Source organism: Haemaphysalis longicornis, unplaced genomic scaffold, assembly GCF_048455015.1.
Source record: "Haemaphysalis longicornis isolate Haplotype H1 unplaced genomic scaffold, Haemaphysalis longicornis Haplotype H1 scaffold_10, whole genome shotgun sequence".
In the NCBI taxonomy this organism is placed as follows: Eukaryota; Metazoa; Arthropoda; class Arachnida; order Ixodida; family Ixodidae; genus Haemaphysalis; species Haemaphysalis longicornis.
The window spans coordinates 36648345-36667972 of record NW_027526204.1 but is presented as its reverse complement, the minus strand read 5'-3'; the positions used below and the strand labels follow the sequence as shown (position 1 = coordinate 36667972).

The following is a 19628-nucleotide window of genomic DNA, read 5'->3' as shown; positions in this document are numbered from 1 at the left end:
TACGCTTTAACTAGTGAACGTTACGATTCTATGCCGGGCTGGCATCCTGATCTGATTTATCATGCAGCCTACAACGACATCCAACCAGTGATAACTATGACCGCCAAGCATGTTTTTGTGGGGAACAAAAACCGAAACTGATTGGAACCACTATCCAAAACATGCGGGAGCTACTTTACGATACATGTTTTTGTTGCCAGTAGTACTAAAATTTCTTCTAACAAATGACATCGACAATAAATCAAGTGCACACACATTAAGTTTAAATTCTTCGGCATCGACCAATCCCAATGCAGCACGTACCTCGCCAGTTCTGTATTGGTTTCCAGAAATAAATTCCAGAGTGATGTGCTTTCGGAATGCTCCTTACCATTTCCCGTGACGTTTCCTGTGAGGCGAACTTGTTTTGCAATACTATCGAACCATTCTTATCGTTTTAAATTTCATGCATAAGGTGTTGTGTTTGTGTGAATGGTATTTTTTAGGAACAACTTTAGTGCTATTGGCATCAAATGAAATTCGGTTAATGTAGTTTTTATGGTTTGCTTTTGAGGAGTTCGACGCAGCTTCGGTTTTGGTTCCACAGTGGAATACGTACATGGTTTGTGACATTTTTCGTGGTCGCGCCTTAATCATATTGCAGCAATCCTCATGACCCATTATTCCTTTGTAGTTGACTGCAGAAACAGGCGGGATAAACCTCCTTGCACCACTTCAAGCTAACAAGTATCGTGTCATACAGACAGGATGAGCTGAAGTGAACTTACTGGCTTCAGTTCGGTGCTTCAATTCATCGGAGATGGTGAACCTCGGGACCCCTCCGCACCTACGGTTCTCAATGTCTCCGTACTATCCGCCGCGTTGTCGGCGAATTGGCCAATTGAACACAGTGGGACAATATAAAAAGGCCTCTTATTCTTTCATTTGATCCCGCTTAGTGGATACCACTCGTTTTGTTCTTTATCAAATTAGTGTTCGGTAACATGTAACAAGGCCTACAAATAACAAGTAATATGTTGAGGCCCACCTCCGTCATATCGGGCATTGCTGTTTTCTTGTTGGATTGCAGTACTTGGATCTTCTGAGAGCATTGCTTGAATAATGGTTTTGTACAGTAGGCCTTTCCCTAGCCGCTGCAGCAACCTTATCAGCAGCTACTCCGTTTCTTCGGGCAGTATTGTCGAACAGAAATGCGTGGTCGTGTGAAGACCGATGTACATTTAACCCTGTGAAAAGGTTTGACTGTTCACGATGAAAAATTCAGTTGTTTTTATTTTCCTATTACGTACATTACTTCGCTTTCAATTGGATTTAAATTTTATTCATACGTACCAGTTATACAGGCATCTGCAGCTTACGGCGAAGTGTAATACGTCAATTATACAGAACAATACTTCTTCGCTGGAAACTGTCATCCTCGTCGTCATCATTATCAGCCTACTCAGGGACATTGCAGGACGATGGCTTTGCCATTCACTTCCAACCGCCCCTGTCCTGCGCTACTCATGTCCACTGTTTTTCCCCGAATTTCTATATTTCATTCGGTTTATCTGGTCAGTAACTCATTTCAAAAACATGTGACCAGGGCTCATTGGGACTCCTGAAATAAAGCTAATGCGCAATCACAGATATCTTTGAAAGCCGTGGGCGTGCTCCACGCAAAACCGACACTAATTGGACTTCCACAAAATAGCCACAATGACTATACTCTCACACATGTTGCGAATTGCACTAAAGGATTTGCTAAAAAACATCATTTAAACAAACACAGTTGTGCATGTAGGAAGGTTAAAATCTTGGTTGTCGTCCATTACATCGCAAGGTCATTTCGCCTTACTGCTGCAGATTTCGCATGGTATTTTTCTTCTTTCGTGCAAGAATTGTAAATACGGCATTATCGACTGCATAAACGATGAAGACAAAGTTTTTTTGCGCCTGTCTATGCAACGCAAATACAAAAAGACCTTAACCACATAAAAAAAGTGGTTTGCCAAGAATTTATAGGTTGTGGAGTATTTTTATAATGCAAACTTATTTTCTTTTTGTTCGCGTGTGCAATGTTCACGCTACTCTTAGTGGGCTCCACTTACTCCAAGGAGTTCAGTGATTGGAGGAAAATGAAGAAAGTCGGAGATTGGTATGAACCTTCGGCGCGGAGCTCAGAACAGTGCGTCGTATTGCTGGTTTTGCAAACAATAAATATTACAAATGAATCTACATAACAATATCATTGAAAACCGCTTATTTCTAAAATATCGTAGCTTAGCGCATCAGTAAGGTTTTGCTCTAGTGAAAATGAAGATTCAGCTTGAATTCTGGATAAGGCAGTCGCTTTTCCCATCATGTAAAAAGAAGGCAACAGAGCGATAATGAAGCATAAACAGCAACGTTCATTCAGCTCGGGAGTTACGACACCTAAGATAATAACGCCGAGTAAATTGGTCCGTAGGCCCTCCTTCCCCTCCAACAGCTGTCACAAAAGCCTGATATAATCTTTTGCTCTGAAAATATCCAGATTAAGCTGAATTTCAACACTGCGAAAACGTTTGTCATCCTCATATCCGTTTTCGCCTGCCGCACACGTCATCATCATCATCACCAGCCTACCTACGCCCACTGCAGGGCAAAGGCCTCTCCCATTATTCTACAATTACCTCGGTCCTGTGCCAACTGTGACCAATTTCTCCCCGCAAAGTTCTTGATCTCATCTGCCCATCTAACTTTCTGCTGCCCCTGCAACGCTTGCCTTCTCTAGGGATCCACTCTGTTACCCTTAATGACCAGCGGTTATCTTGCCTTCGCATTACATGCACTGCCCAAGTCCATTTCTTCTTCTTAATTTCTACCAATATGTCTTTACACCAGTTTGCTCCCTGACCGACTCCGCTCTCTTCCTGTCCCTTAATGTTACACCTATCATTTTCCACTCCATTGCCCGCTGAGTCGTTCTCAATTTAAGTTGAACCCTCTAAGTGAGCCTCCAAGTTTCTGCCCCGTAGGTGAGTACAGGTAGGATGCAGCTGTCATACACTTTCTTCTTCAGCGACAATGGTAGGCTGCTATTCATTATCTGAAAATATCTGCCATATGCACCCCACCCCATTCTGATCCTTCTAATTATCTCTGCCTCACGGTTGGGATCAGGGCTCACACTTTGGCCTAAGTAGATATATTCGCTTACCACTTCCACTGCCTCACCACCTATCTCAAACTGCTGTGCTCTCCCGAGGTTATTGATCATTACTTTAGTTTTCTGCATATTAATTTTCAGGCCCACGGTTCTACTCTGTTCGCCCAGTGCGGAAAGCATGCTTTGCAATTCGTCCCCCGAGTTACTTAGCAAGGCAGCGTCATCAGCAAATCTGAGGTTACTGAGGTATTCTCCATTAACCTTTACACCCACCTGTTCCCAATCCAACGTTCTGAATACTTCTTGTAAGCATGCTGTGATAACATTGGAGAGATTGTGTCTCCTTGTCTGAACCCCTTCCTTATAAGTATTTTACTGCTCTCCCTATGGAGCGTGATAGTAGCTGTAAACCCATTGTAGATATCCTCTAGTATTCTTACATAATGCTCACCTTCCCCCTGGTTCCGTAATGCCTGAATGACTGCTAGGGTTTCGACCGAGTCAAATGCTTTCTCATAATCTATGAAGGCTATATATAGAGATTCAGTATACTCAGCGCACTTCTCTATGGCTTGATTGATCGTGTGAATATGGTTCATTGTTGAATAACCTTTACGGAACCCTGCTTGTTCTTTAGGTTGACTGAAATCTAAGGTTGCAGAGATTCGGTTAGCGATTACCTTGGTAAATACCTTGTAGACGACTGACAGTAAGCTGATCGGCCTGTAATTTTTCAAGTCCTTCATGTCGCCTTTCTTATGGATTAGGATGATGTTCGCGTTCTTCCAAGATTCCGGCACCATTGCGGTCATTAGGCATTCCGTATACAGGTTTGCCAGTTCTGCAAGTACAATTTCTCCGCCCTCCTTCAAGAGGTCTGCTGTTATTTGATCCTCACCAGGTGCTTTGCCCCCTTTCATTTCTTTCAAAGCCTTCCTTACTTCTTCGGTCGTTACTGGTGGGATGTTTATCTCCTCTGAACTACTGTCTCGTTCGGCATTATCCTGTATGTCCCGGCTACTGTACAGATCCCTATAGAACTCCTCGGCCACTGTGACTATTTTATCTCTATTTGTGATGGCATTGCCTTGCTTATCCTTAAGTGCATACATCTGATTTTTCCCCACGCCAAGACGTCTCTTCACTGCTTTCAGGCTACCTCCATTCTTTACAGCATATTCGATCCTACACTACAACTGTAGAGCACTACAACTGTACAGTAATAAGCAGCTCCATTTTAAACAACGGTGCGAAAGAGTGAGAGGACTGGTTGCCGATGCTGCACCGATTCACTCATGTATTTCGCTGTCATTCGATCTGATTCTGTATGCACGTTTATTCCGCTCAAGCTTAACTTGAATTAAGTTTTAGCAGTGCCCCGGCCAACTCAATAAGATATATCATGCGTTCATTACATATAAAATGTCAAGTCCAAGAACTCTGTCTCTCTAGCATACGGGTAACTATCAAAATGTTGTGGTTTTTATAGCCAGTCATTACGTATATTTAGTGATGATACCACTCTGTGTCTGAGGAAACCAATGAATTAGGTTCTTACCGATTGGAGTACTGAAAACAAAACTTTATTGTCTGTTTTATCGAAAAACGATATTACTGAAATGGACCATAACATCACGGGATAATGCACTCACGTGCAACAGGTTACATATACGAAAACAGAGACCTGCATGCATAAGAATAACACAATTGTCAAAACGGTTTGTTAAGTTTGATGAGGTAAAGTTTACTCAACTGATAAAAAGCCACCGCTATTCGATTGATCGGAATGAGTACACTATATCTGTCTTATTGTTGGACCTTTCATCTCGGTGGATCTTTCATCCCGATGAACATTCAGGATCGATTGGATCTTCTGTCTTCTGTGGATCTCTCCTCTCGGTGGACATCCAGATTTGATTGGATCTTTCGTTTCGGAGCACCTGTCTTCTCGCCGATCACGTGACGGATTACACCTTCCGACTCGCAGCATCTTTCGTCTCGTTGGACATTCGGGCCAGAAGCAAAAGATTGGTTGGCTTTACAGTTGGAGTAGCTATACTTTGACCCATGCCTACACTGGTAAGTAGGAGCGGTGCATTGTAGGTAGCGATAAAGGGTGCCGCAGAAAAGTGTGGGTTCAGAGGGCTACTGCGCCAGCCCCGCTCAAATGACGACAACGCAGCGAATATAAGACGCGGTTTAGTAGCCTGCCCGCCCTTGCACACCATTGGAAAATCTATTAGAACCCGTAAAATGACGAAAAATCCTTTACACACCGACAAGCATTCTGAGCCTCTGAACCTTATCAGCATGAAGTAACTGTTGAAAAACAAAGAAGCGCAGGCAGGGGGCAACGGTAGGAGGAAAGGAAGAGGAGGATCGGGGGCGCTCACTGCCTCGCTAATCGACTCGATCACCACCTCTGAAGCCCGACGCTGGTCTTCTTTCGCTACACATTTTCTGGTGCCGTGAAACCCGGGAACCGGAGCCCGAGCGAATCTACGTTCGACGGCGCAGTGACTCCGAGGCACGCGAAGCTTGGATACCTTCGTACTGCTTCATCCTGGAAGCGTTGCCCTCGGTCGCCGCCCCTTTCGGCTCGTGCCCAAGCCCGCCCTTGTTCCTATAGGTATTCGAAACCCCAGCGTCTTGATTCATCGACTAGTACCATGGACGCTCTTCGTATTCGCCGAGATGTCCTGCGAGCGACCGTCTCCGGGACCATGACAGTCCTCGACGCCTTGCTGCGGAGCCAGGTAGCAACGGCCTTTGACAGACAAAATGTCCTCGACCTCATTTTGCATGACCAGGTGAGCCTTCACAAACTCGACGCTCAAGTTCAGGAGAACCTGGAGGGTGAAGAGTTTGATGTTGACGTTTTGAAAGTGATCGATTGTGACGAGCGTATCTGCGCCCTGCGAACGCGCGTACGCTTCTCCGCGAGCCATGACTCTTCCGCAAGCCCCGTCCTTAAACCTCAGGCGGCGCTGTTTACTACCCGAATCGCAACCTCGACTATGTGCTCGCTTCCCGAGGAGGCCCCGTGCGCAATGGTCCCGGGTGGCGTGCCGCCTGTCTGGGAAATGACTGATGCGGCGGTAGAATAACAGGACAACCACGACGGAGCCAGTGCAGCCTTACAGGATGCCAAGCAAAACCCCAAGGGGCTCAGCCCGGGAGAGCGGCTTCCGCGACCGCCCAACCCTGGTGTTGCCGAGATTTCCGTTGTGGAGAAATCTGAAGGGCCCTGCCGAGACCTCGCCGTCGCTGACACGACCACCGTTTCCGAGACGTCTGACCGGCCTTGCCGCAGCGCTGGCGTCGCCGGCACAGCTCTCACGTCAGAGACGTCGCTACAGCCTTTCCGCAACCTCGCTTCGACGACTTGACTACCGCTCGAGAGACGTCTGACCCGTTGTGGACAGCCTTAGCGTCCATGATGCGACTCTTGTTTTGGAGACCTCCGAGCGTCCCTGTTGCGACCTTTACGTCGGTGACGCACTTCTCGTTTTGCAGGCAGTTCAGCAACCCGGTTTCGAGTCGAAGATATTGTCATTGGGTCCAGAAACGAAAACGCGCTTCGTGCAGAAGGTGGACTCGCTTCGGGGGATAACGAAGCGCATGCTGCTCCAACGCTCCGTGTGCAAGATTCGACGGCGGAAGCGAGCTTCAGCTGCACTCGTCCAGGCCCCGTGGGGAGGCAACCTCGTGTCGAAGCAGAACAAATGCTTCTATGGTGACGAACCCTTCTTCAGCAAGCGCAACACGATTTAGGACGAACCTTCGTACCCTGTTTGGGAACGGCGAGAGTGAAGTCCTATGGGTCGCAAAGTAATGGACAGGCCGATGGAACACACATATTTCCTCATGGAAGCACTATCAGACGTGGAGGCGACGATAATGCTATTACGCTACCGTGATGCTCTCTGGAAATTTAGCAGTCTACATCAACTGTGCCCGTTTGATCCTGGCGGCTGGCTTGCGACCGAAAACCAGGAGCATGGTCTCTCTTTCGGGTTGATCAAATGAACGTTCACAATCTTCGCTTTTATCTCTAAGTCACTTTGATCCAGGAACTCCGGAAGCGCTCGTAGACCGTGACGCTGGCTATGGGCTTGTACTGCTGCGCTCGAATGACAACGCTGTCTACAGAGATCGACGGCACCGAGCTCGATCCGCCAGCCAGCCTACAAGCATAGATAATGTGGAATCATGCGCCGCTACGGAAGCCGGACAACTGGTCGTAGTGGGGCGCAGACTTCGCCACTTCCCGTGCAGCTGCCAGCTAGATCCTAACCAACTTGGCGGCGGCGGGAGTGTGTTGAGAAATAAAGAAGCGCAGGCAGGGGGCGACGGTAGGAGGAAAGGAAGAGGAGGATCGAGGGGCGCTCACTGCCTCGCTAATCGACTCGATCACCATATCGGAGGCCCGACGCTGGTCTTCTTTCGCTACAGTAACCTCCCTTTTCTTTTTCCCTACACAGATTGAGTTTATCGTCTTTGTTTAGCATATTCACAACCCATACAGAAACTTACACACACATACACATAAATAAAATCCCACTTACATAGACGCATGCATAGACACCTACGTACTGTGTTTTGAAGCTATCCCGAGGGATATTCCATTGGAACAAGTATAAAATGTTGGCTCCTGGACATACCTTTCAAAGAAACGTGTTTTGCTTATCCTTTTACCGGTAGGACGCATTCTTTATCAGCTGATAAACCGAATAACCAGAGAGATGGGACCACATATTAACATCGCAGAAAAACTGCCCCATAAGCCAAGGTTTGAACCGGACTACCTGCGTGACATGCTTCTATCATTCACTCGTTCTGCTTAAGACACGGCCTATGATAGCTGGAATGTCCTGTGCACTTATCTTTTTAGTGCGCGGGCTAGTGCCAATATGCACCTTACTCACACTTTTAGGTCCTTAAATAGCTTACTCACAACTTTAGGTCTTTGAATTTTTTTGGAAAGTTGATATCTGCATTTACTTTGTCAACTCTAGCTTGCGGAATTTGCTTACTCAATTTCTTATTTGCAACATCTAACTGTAGCACAAATGTTACTTGGTATTGAACAAAACCACTGTGGCTGAACGTTTATTATAGGTCGTCTCTTTTAATGTTTCGCCTTCTGTTAAGTGCGTTTTTTGGGGGGAAGATTGTACCAAAAAATTTATTAATGGATAGCCCTCTCGACTCTATGGACTTCAAATAGTGGCATTTACATTCACACACAAAGTAATTCTCTGGGTTTCCCTACCTGCGCTCGTTAGCACCCAGACGTATCAGCAGCTACGTTACTTCCAAAATCGACATTGTTCATTTTAGGTGTGCGTGATTAATAACGGATTATAAAAACTTTGTCATGCAGCAAGGTTCCAAACAGGGGATGATCTACTCCAGGGGGTGGAACTTACCTTGCGAAAACAGGTAAGAGGCAAGGCCGCGAACCTAACGGCGACCATCAGGCAGGGCATGCAGTGTAGATGACCACAGCTCTCAAGGCGGTGGGCTCCGCAAGCTGCTACACGACCAGAAGGTTTGCCGGGCGGTAGACGGCACACCGGGCAGCACTCTTCACTGGTATATGAATCATGTTTGAGGTCTGCCCTTGGTAGTTCCAGCACCGAACCTTCAGCCTGCGACGACATTGCTAAGCTTAATCCCCACCTGCTTTTCGTGAACAGTTTATAATGCGAGTGCTGGACCCTATCAGTAAGTACAAATACGAGCACGCGCAAGCACGGGGTATATTATACACGCGTTAATCCGCTCCTGTAGTATGATTTTCCACTTCGAAGTGTTCGCTCGTGCACTGAAGAATAGGAAGGTGTGCGAGAATGACCGGCTGCGAGAACACGCAAGCACACACAACACACGTGCGGTAAGCAACCTTGCAGTCTATCGCGCATCATGCCGTTAATCATATCATCTAGAAAACTCCGCTTGCGTGAAGAAATATTAAGGATGCCGGAACAAGGGAAATCCATGAAGTGTTGAAAAGGCTGTGAGCGCCGATATGTGCGTTAGAATGCGATGCGTGGCCTTACCACGGAAGGAGATAATACACTTGAAGGGGTGAATAAGGACCCAATATTTATGGTGTAGTGACGACGTGGTGTAATTGAGGCCATTTCTGTTTCGTTTTGGGATCGTGCGTTAAGTGTTTGTTTTTTACGTTAAAAATGTATTTACTTGCCAGCGCTGACAAATATCTGGCCAACGAAAATGACCAGATGTTTGTTAGCGCATGTCTGTGTATTTCTAGTCTGTTAAACCTACATTTATTCCCCATTTAAAATGTGTGCATTGTTTTGTTGCGGCACAGTTGTTTTGCTTTCTTTATCTCAAGCTGATTGACATTCCCGCAGCTTTTTGTTTCACGAAGTGCCCTGAGAAAATTGTTAGGTAGAAACTAAAAACGCAATGTCATTAGTGATAGTGCTACTTGGTCATTTCGTCGCTTTTGGGTGCAATAGTGAGAAACTGCCAATGTTGTATTTTGAAGTTCTCTAGGTTGTGATTACGGGACTGTATTCAGGAGTACGTTCACACGTATTTTGTCGTTTATAGCACAAATTGATGTTGCCGCGGCTAAATGAAATGTTTCTGCGTCATCAGCAAACAATTAAGGTCCACTGCAGGGCGAAGAACTCTCCCATAGACCTCCAACCGCTCGTACCATGCGCTGCCCGAGTCTATTCCTGGCCTCCGAATTTTCTCCTATCAACCATTCTTGGAGTTATTGGCCGCTCCTTTTTTGCAAACCTGCCTCCCGGTACCTACTCTTTTACCTTGGTGGTCCAACGGTTGTACTTTCTTCTCGCTACGTGGCCACCCCAATTTCATTTTTTATTCTTTATTTCAACCGTATTATCATCTACTCCTGCTTGTTCTCTGATCCCGGGCAATTGTTTCCTTTTCCTCAGTGTTACTCCTGTCTTCCTTCCTTCCATGGCCCGTAAAGCCGACCTACGTTGTCTTTCTAGTTTGGCGAAGCGGAAAATTTCTACTTCTTATGCCATGAATTAGAATAGACAACAGTGGTGTATTACTAGCTTTAAATTGAAGTTGCTTGCTTTTCGTAAAATAACGTACATAGCTTTTCGCGTTTGAACAATGTGGTCAAAAACCTTTGTTATACAGCGGGTTTTGAGTATAAAATCATTGGGTGAGGGTTGATTTTTTTTAAAGCTGAAATTCGAGGCGCCTGTGAAATCATGAACGGCAAACGTGTTCTGCACCTGTCACTGCACTCTTCTATGTATCGGCATTTGTGTCGATGGCATGAAAGAGGCTGAATTTGGATAGTGGGGCGCCCGTACATAGCCGCACAAACAGGTGGCCACACGACACATCAAGGCGTTTCAAAGGGGCAAGAGAAACCTTATAAAACGTTCTGCCGGTGGCGATAAAACACGTTTCTACCGCAGGGACCTGTGAGTTGGGTGTAAGTGAAAAAAATCTTTCTGTTCGTCAATGCATCCAAAAATTCCACGTGGTGGAAGTTGTCAGTTATAAGGTTTCTGCTTGCGAGCAGTATTCCTTCGATTACTTCTCCGATTTTGAAGAGCGCGGTGTGGGGCCGTGATTTTGAAAGAAGGCTGTTTAAGTGCCTGAGAATATCAGAGCTCTGCCTAAAAAGTGCATGAACCATTGAACGTTTTTATGTTCTGCCGTAGGCATTGTAGCACTTTCTTGACGTTCATGACCTTCTAGCCTACTAAAGCTAGCACGGTGAGAGATATGGCCAAACCAACAACAGGACAGTAGGCATTGCACTCGAGAAAGAAGAAATGACAAGTTGGTGATGACCTCATGGCACATATAATTTTGCCTTTAAAAACTACAGCATAAATTTTCGGATGCTGTGATCCTTTCTGATTCTATCTTCGTGTGTACTGCATAGACAACGGAAAAAAGATTCTTCCATACCCTGTCATTTCGTTCATCGTTTCCCTACCACATCCACACGATTCTTCTAGTGTGCTTCTCTGGCCACGCAAGGACCACCCTAAATGAACTGGACGACCAGTTAGACAATTCGCTCTTGGTGGCGCTGCCGCAGATAGCCATCCGATTTACAGTTTTCTGTTTCGGGAGAGGTTCGGGGGTCTTCATATTTTAGAAATTAGTTGGCAGGATGCCCGTCGTGTATGTTGTGATTATCTTCACTTCTCTGGTATAGGGAAGCCAAAATTTTTTGATTTTGGTAAGTAGGAGCTAACACTCACAAAATTTCGATCAAGAATTGCAACAATAAACATTTTGTCTACACAAGTCTCCTGAGGGTTCGTCTCTTCAACGTAATTTCTGCAATTCACCGGAAACTACAGAGAAAATTCTTACTGCCGCCGCTTTTCCTGGGTGCGACGCACGCAACTTGAATATCAATTAGGTCAATCAATATGGTTTTATATCCACCAGCGTTGCTACAGATCTGAAAAAGCGGGCGCAGAAAGAGGCGCAACCATGACACTTGATAGAGCGCCGTCCTCCGGTACGCTGGATTATTGCGTCCGCGGACGCAGCGATCGAGGCGGCAATGTTAGCATGTACGATGAGAAAATAATAACACAAAATTGAGAACACTAACAAAAATGTTGTTTTCTACATCTACACAAACATATCCAATATTCGGACATCATTTTCTGCCAAAATGTCAATTTCCTGTATGTAAAAATAAGAGTGTCTTTGGAAATTTCTGCTTTAGTAGCTACTGTCCACAGTGAGGCGTGCTGATGGTATTTCACAATGAGGCTTATATCGGTGGGCGTAGGAAATTTCAGTTTCCTATAAATGTGCTACATCAAGAAAAGTATCTAGTTTTCTAGTAAGTACCCGGTATCTAGTAAAAGTACCCGGTATCTATGTAAAAGTATCTAGTAAGTACCCGGAAGTCGAAGAAGGCGGCCTGAGACGTTCAACTGTGCATAGACAGTTTTGATATAGTCGCCCTCATAAACACGGGAGCCGTCTACTAAGTAATGAGCGGACGATTTGCGTCCAAGCTGAAGAGCTTTACGACCAGATGGGATGGTCCATACATACGCACAGCTGTAGGCCACCTCGTGACGCCAGGTGGAACGTGCACATAGCGCGTCACCATAGACGACCCAACGTACCCTGCGCCATTCGTCATTTTTCTTAGTGCTCCCGTGACATTTTTCCTGGAATAGACTTTTTGACGGACAACGGTGCAATAATTGATCTACAGGCCAAGTCTATAACATTTTCCTCCGAAAACCATGCTGCTCTAAGGATCTCCGACGATCATATCACCCAGCCACCCCTAGCAAGCTTGATGCGTCTACTGCGGAGATGCGGTTCCCAGTGCCAACGCTATCGTAGAGAGTGACCAAAGGTTGCTTCTCGTGCACGGTGTCTCTGTCGCAAGAGGCATTGCGCGGTTTAAGCAACGCCAGTCCCACGTTTTGGTCACTAATTTCAACTACGAATAAAAACATTTAAACAAGGGCGCTGCAATTGTGTTCCTCGAGGAAACGCAAGAAGGAAGTGACGTCATCGCTGTTGCCGAATTTGAACGAGCACCCCAAGATACCTTCAAGCTTCCGAATCCCTTCGACATGAATTTGGCGTTACCGCAAGCAGAACTGAACCAATTGTTGGTTTTGCTACGTCGCTATAGGAAGTGTTTTTAGTCGAACTGAAAACTGCGTCAAACACCTCTAGCGAAGCACCGAATAATAACCGAAGAGGGAGCCCGACCTACCCGAGAGTCCCCCAAACGCGTCTCTTCACACGAGCGGGAAGCTATTCGGACTCAAGTCGACGACATTCTCAGCGACGACATTATACAGCCATCGAAAAGCCTCTCGGCTGTGCCGGTGGTACTGGTGAAGAAAAAAGGCGGCACATTAAGGTTTTGCATTGACTACCGGCGAATTAACAAAATCACCAAAAAGGACGTGTACCCCCTGCCCTGAATTGACCACACCCTTGACGACCTCTGCCATGACAAGTAATTCTCATCGATGGATCTTAAGACCGGCTACTGGCAAATTGAGGTGTATGAGAGACAGAGATTTGACCGCCTTTATAGCCCCGGACGGCCTATGCGATTTCAAGTGGATGCCTTTTGGGCTGTGTACGGCGCCAGAAACGTTTCAAAGAGTCATGGACATTGTGCTAGCTGGCCTGAAGTGGCACAGCTGCCTCGCATCCCTCGACGACGTTGTTGTATTCGCCCGGACTTTCGGCGAACACCTTGCAAGGTTGGAGTCTGTACTCGAGGCCATTCCTACGTCGGCGCTAACACTGAAGCCTGAAAAGTGCCGTTTCGCGTACGAGGAGCTCAAGCTTCTCGACCACGTCGTCTATGCCGCGGGAGTCCTTCCTCACCCGGCAAAAACTTCAGCGATTGCGAACTTCCCAAGGCTGAAAGACAAGAAGGGCGTGCGAAGACTTCTCGGACTGTGCGCATACTACCGGCGCTTCGTCGCAAACTTCGCACGCATTGCAGAGCCACTCACACGCCTGACGAAAGATAGCACCCCTTTAGGCTGGGAAAAAGACCAAGAAAAAGCATTCTGCGAGCTGCAAAAATACGTTGGAACCCCGCCCATGCTAGCTCATTTTGCAAAGACGCCGAAACGGAAATGAACACGGACGCCAGTTATATAGCCTTGGGTGCCGTCCCCGTCCAAAAACAAAGCGGTTGCGAAAAAGTAGCCAGCTTTGCCAGCCGTGGTGTGTCGAAAGAGGAGAAAAACTACTCATCGTCTGAAAAAGAGCGCCTTTAAAAGAGCGATTTCAAAATTTCGCCCATACATGTACCATTCAAGGTTGTGACAGACCACCATGTGCTTTGTTGGCTCGCCAATTTGAAGGACCCCTCAGAACGTGTTGGGCGGTGAAGCTTGCGGCTGCAGTTGCTCGACGTTACAATCGTCTATAAATCCGACAGGAAACTCTATGACGCCGACTGCCTGTCCCGCGCTCCCGTCGACCCACCAGCAACACTCTGATGAAGACAGCGCGTTCTTCGGAGTCGTGACGGAGAGCGACTACCCGCCTAGCAGCGTGCCGACCCCGACTTACGCGTCATATTCGACTACCTCGAAGGATGCAACGTCGCCGTGCCTTGGACCTTCAAAGGCAACCTTCCAGCATTCAGCCGGAAAAACTCCGTTCTCGTGAAGAAGAATTTGAGCCCCGGAATCAGAACGAATTATCTTCTTGTCATCCCCGCCGACCTTGGCGACAAAGTTTTGGGTACGTGCCAGGACGACCCGACTTCCGGATATCTCGCAACATCCCGCACATTTGAAAAAAAATCAAGGCGAAGTACTACTGGCCCTGCCTTACATTCGACGTTAGCCACTACCTTCGGATCTGCCGTAACTGCCAGCGACGAAAGACGCCACCGACGAGACCTGCCCGACTTCTGCAGCGGATCGCATTCCCATCCAGTCCCTTCCAACAAATTGCAACGGACCTTCTGGGCTTATTCCTTACATCCCGATCCGAGAACAAGTGGACTGTCGTAGCGACAGACTACATGACGCGCTACGCAGAGACCACCGCTCTTCCGAGGGGGACTACACAAGAAGTCGCAAATTTCTTCAGAAGCCGAGTGGTGCTGTGACATGGAGCCCCGGAAGTCCTAATTACGTACCGCGGAACGGCCTTTACTGCGGAGCTGATGGAAGGAATATTACGCTACAGCAACACGGATAACCATAGAACGATGGCGCACCACTCCCGAACGAACGGACTAACAGAACGTCTGAACAAGACAATCGCAAATATGCGGTCAATGGACGTCGACGTTGAACATAAGACTTGGGACGAAGTGCTCCCGTATGTCCGTTTGCGTACAACACGGCAATCGAGGAAACTACGCAGATGACGCCGTTGGAGCTCGTCTACGGAAGACTACGATGCATGACGCCATGCTTCCGCATGTAGGAGACGACGACCTCACCCCAACGTCCAAAGATACCTTCAGCGTGCGGCGGAGGCCCGCCAGCTCACTCGAGTTCGTACAACGCTCCAGCAGCTGGTGGATGCTGGACGCTGCAGCCTCCGACGCCGAGACGCCGAGTACCACCCCGGGGATCGTGTTCGGGTTTAGAATCCTATCCGACGACGCTGGCTCAGTGAGATGCTTCTGCGACGGTATTTCATACCCTACCGGATTCTGCGACGGGCCGGCGAACTTACCTACGAGGTTATCCCCGATAGTGATTCCGGAACATCACGACGACACACGCAGCGCGGAGTGGTTCACGTGGTTCGTTTGAAACCTGACTATGCAAGATGACGGACTTTGTAGTTGTTTGTTGGCATTGCCTCTTGTTATAGCATCGGGTCGATGCACTCTTAGAGGGGGTAATGCCGCGAACCATGTATGGGTTTGTTTATTTATTGGTTGATCTTTGTAATGGACCTCGAGGTCCTCTGGCTGCCAAGCCGTCGAGAGAGAGCCGAGAGCGCACGTCTGATGAGAATGAGGGCTTTAATGGAACAGGGTCGCGTGGAGCGCGAGCGCGTGCCACCGCTCGGTCCGTGCTGGTGAAGATGATGATGATAAGCGTCTTCTGCTATGTACGAAGAGGAAGAAGTTCCTACATTCTCCCCCGCCGACAGATGACGCTAGTTGGCTTCCAAGGGGTATAAGAGTTGAACGGGACGGTCGACTGTCTTTCCACAAGGCAAGTGTAAGGAGCAGGAACGGACTTTGCCATCACCCCCGCGATGAAGTTCTTGAATCCTTGCAAGTGTCCACATCTGCCTTGGACGTTGCTTTTCGCTGACGAGAACCACGTTTCCTTCCTTCAATGAATCGACCCCCTTGACCTGGTTGACGGAAACGTTTTTGAGCTCACTCAAATATTCCTTAGACCAGCGGGTCCAAAACGCTTTTAGGTCATCTTCTCTCTTCCGCCAAAGGATTCGCAGCTGGTCAGCCGATTTGTTGGGGTTCTCCACGGCTTCGTACGGTGGCAACGCCGTAAACCTCCTCCCCACAAGAAAGCTTGACGGAGATAGTGGGCACGGTTCGTTTACGTCGTTAAATACGTAGGTCAGGGGCCGAGAGTTCAATACAGCCTCCACTTCGGTTAAAAGTGTCTCCAATTCCGTGTAACATACTAGGCGCCTGCCCAACATTTTCTTTAAGCACATCTTGATAGATCGGATCAGTCTCTCGTAGAAACCACCCCACCAAGGAGAACTTGGGCAGATAAATTTCCACTGTATTCTAAACGTCGTAAAAAATGTACGGACATCGGGGTGTCTGATAGCTTTCCATAGCCTTTGAAGCTCTTTCGAAGCCCGCACAAAAGTTCGTGCGTTGTCGCTGTAGAGGGTTTTACACAATCCCCGTCGGGACACGAACCTCCGCAAGGCGCAGATGAAGTTTTCTGTTAGGTCTTCCACGAGCTCTAGATGAACAGCCCTTGTGACGGCACAAGTGAACAGAACAATATATGCCCGTCCTTGAGCTCTGCTTTGGATGTACAAGGGCCCAGCAAAATCAACCCCGCTTACGGAGAAAGGAAAAGCTTCGGTTGTTCTGTCTTTGGGGAGCGGAGGTGTCTCTTGCACTATGGTCTTGGACTGCAGCCGTTGACAGACGAAACAGCGTCCGATAGTCTTTTTTACTAGTTGTCGGGCGCGTGGAATCCAGAACCTTTCGCGAACTTGGGTCAGGGTGTCTCGTACTCCTCCATGTAGGACTTGCACATGGGCGTGCTGGATCATGAGATGTGTAAAGTGCGTGTCCTTCGGTAGGAGTATGGTGACCTGGGCTCCGTATGTGTCGCTGGCGAGCACCCTCCCTCGAACTCGCAACAAACCGTCGTCATCGACTAAGAGTCGCAACTCCTTGATTTTACTGTGCGACGGAAGAGGTTTCTTGGTTGCGATGCACTTCGCCTCGACATCAAAGTGAAGCTGCTGTTCCACGCGAATGAGGTAATGCTCCGCATGCTGTACTTCTTCGGTGGTCAGAGGCCCGGTCACTTTATCCTCTTTTTTCAGGTTCTTCACGTAACGAAGTACCCATGCTGTGACGCGGAGTAACTTGGACAATGAGCTGAAGCGTTCAGTGTCGATCACCTGTGGTACCAAAATAGTCGTATTCACGGCGTGAGCACCGGTCTTTGCCACCTGCTCGGGTGCGTCTAGTTGTCCACCTTCTGGAATTATTTCCGGCCACAGATCTGGGTCAGTGAGCCAGTCTGGACCGTGCCACCACAGGTGCGATCGCTTTAGCAGGTCAGCCGAGATGCCTCTTGTCAGAAGGTCGGCTGGGTTTTCCCTTCCTGGACAGAAGCGCCAACGTGTGTAATCCGTCAGGTTCCGGATCTCTTGCACCCTGTTCCGCACGAATGTTTTCCATGTCGACGGATCTTTTCTAATCCAGCAGAGGGCAATCTGCGAGTCTGACCAAAACGTAACTTCTTCGATGTCGAGTTCGCAGTTCTTCGTAATGTAGCTGTAGATACGTGCCGCTATTATCGCCGACTTCAATTCAAGTCGTGCTAGCGTAACCGTTTTCAGTGGTGCAACTCTCGTCTTTGCAAAGAGAAGGACTGTCTGAGCACTGCCGCTGGCATAGTGAATGGTTAGGTAGACCACGGCTCCATAAGCCGACTCGCTTGCGTCTGCAAAGACGTGAAGGTTGGATGTGCGGTTCTGGCCATCCCTTCCAGCGCCTAAAAATCTTGGGATGACTACATCGTGCAGTAGGGCTACTTCTTCGGCCCACTTGAGCCATATGCTTCGCAGTCGATATGGTAGGGGGTCTTTCCAGTCAAGGTTTTCTCGCCAGATGTCTTGCAGCAAGATCTTGGCTTTGATAAGGAAGGGCGATAGAAAACCCAGTGGGTCATACACCCTTGCGATAGCTTGAAGAACGAATCGTTTTGTCACTTCGTGTTGCTGTATGAAGTGCAGAAGGCTGTTGTTCTTGAAGGAGAACGTGTCCGTTTCAGGGTCCCATGAAATCCCTAGAACTTTCGTCGTCCCTGACGGAGGACAAAGCACCTTTTCCTGGGCAGTTATTTTCTCTTCAAAAGAAGCAGCAACATACGGATCGTTGCTCACCCACTTCCGGATATTCATGGACGCAGCACGAAAAATTTCAACGATCTCCTCATGCATTTTGATGGCTTCTGCACTGTTATCAGCTCCAATGAGAAGGTCATCCATGTACATGGATTCCTGAAGCAGACGGGCTGTCGACGGATATTTCTTTTCGCATCGCCGAAAATGGTGCTTCAATGTAGCTGTCAACAAAAAAGGACTTGAAGTGGCCCCGAAAGGAACGCGAGTCATTCTCCAGATTTCCTGCTCTGGTAACGGTCGACCCGCTTGAGGAAATGTCTTAAACCAGAGAAATCTCAGAGCATCTTTGTCTTCTTCACGTAGGAGAATCTGCAGAAATGCTTTCTCGACGTCAGCGGTCATTGCTACCTTGTACCTTCAGAAACGCAGTAGAAGGGTCACGACGTCGGGGTTCAGGTTCGGGCCAGCTTCCAAGTTCTCGTTAAGCGACTTCGCACCATTTTCATGGGATGATGCGTCAAACACGATTCGCACTTTCGTCGTAGAACGGTCTTCGCGGATCACTGCTCGGTGGGGCATGTAATACAAGCGCCCGCGAGGGACGTTTTCCGTCGGTGGTACCCTTTCAGCGGATCCTTCTTCCAGGTACGTTCTAATGGTAGCGTCATACCTCTCCATGAGGCTGGCGTCTTTTCCTAGTTTTTTCATTAGGATTTGCAGCCGCTTCGCTGCCACAGCAAGGTTATCCGCCAAATCAACCCTTGGTTTCCACGGAAGCGCGACATCGTACCGTTCGTTCGCCTTTTTGATTGTTTCCTCAAACTTGGTAATGACTAGATCGATTTCGGAACTTCGTTCGTCCTCGCACTTGACGCCGATGCTTTCAAAGTCCCAGAAACGGTTAAGGACTTCCGAGACCTCGTTGGCTTCCACGGACGCTCGTAGCACGACAACGTTAGCACAGTGCGTGACATTAGCTCCTAACGGCAGGGGGGCTTGAACAGTCCAGCCTAGCAACGTTTCCACTGCCTTGAGCTTCGTCGTCACTGGCTTCACGTTGCCGGTTACCAGATCCCAGTAGTGGTCCGAGCCAATCAGGATCGTTAGTTTGGTTTCTTCGAAACCTCGTGCGCAGAGTGCCCGCGTGTCTAAACGCATTGCTTCCATCGTCTTGATGACTTGGTCATCTGGCACGGGTATATGCTTGTTGCATATAGCATCTACTTCAAGGGCCTCGATGTGCACGGGCCTTTCTGTGTTTTCGGAAACGATGAGGAGACGTACTTTTCTCATTGTTTTTCTCGTTTTCTGGCCTCCAAATACACCCACAGTTAAAGTCTCCTCGTCCAGGAATTCGCAGCCTAGTTTCTGTGACGCATCGGCAGTAATAAAACTGCGTTGGCTTCCGCCGTGAAAGAGGATCCGGTAGCGTCCCGATGACGCAGAG

At 48.0% G+C, this 19628-nt stretch overlaps 1 protein-coding gene across 6 annotated transcripts in view; it reads right to left on the bottom strand.

Annotated features, from left to right (window-relative positions):
* The window catches only part of LOC144158379 (uncharacterized), a 156409-nt gene that overhangs the window by 79881 nt on the left and 56900 nt on the right, over positions 1 to 19628 (bottom strand). For 5 of the 6 annotated variants that reach the window (XR_013320043.1, XM_077689244.1, XM_077689242.1 and 2 more), the window contains one exon: positions 8563 to 8784. The exons of the other annotated variant lie outside the window; for it this stretch is intronic. Coding sequence is in view for 4 of the 5 variants with exons in the window: in XM_077689244.1 (XP_077545370.1) it covers positions 8563 to 8784 (222 nt within the window). In the remaining variant the exon portion in view is untranslated. The remainder of the gene's footprint in view (positions 1 to 8562; positions 8785 to 19628) is intronic. 6 annotated transcript variants of the gene reach the window in all.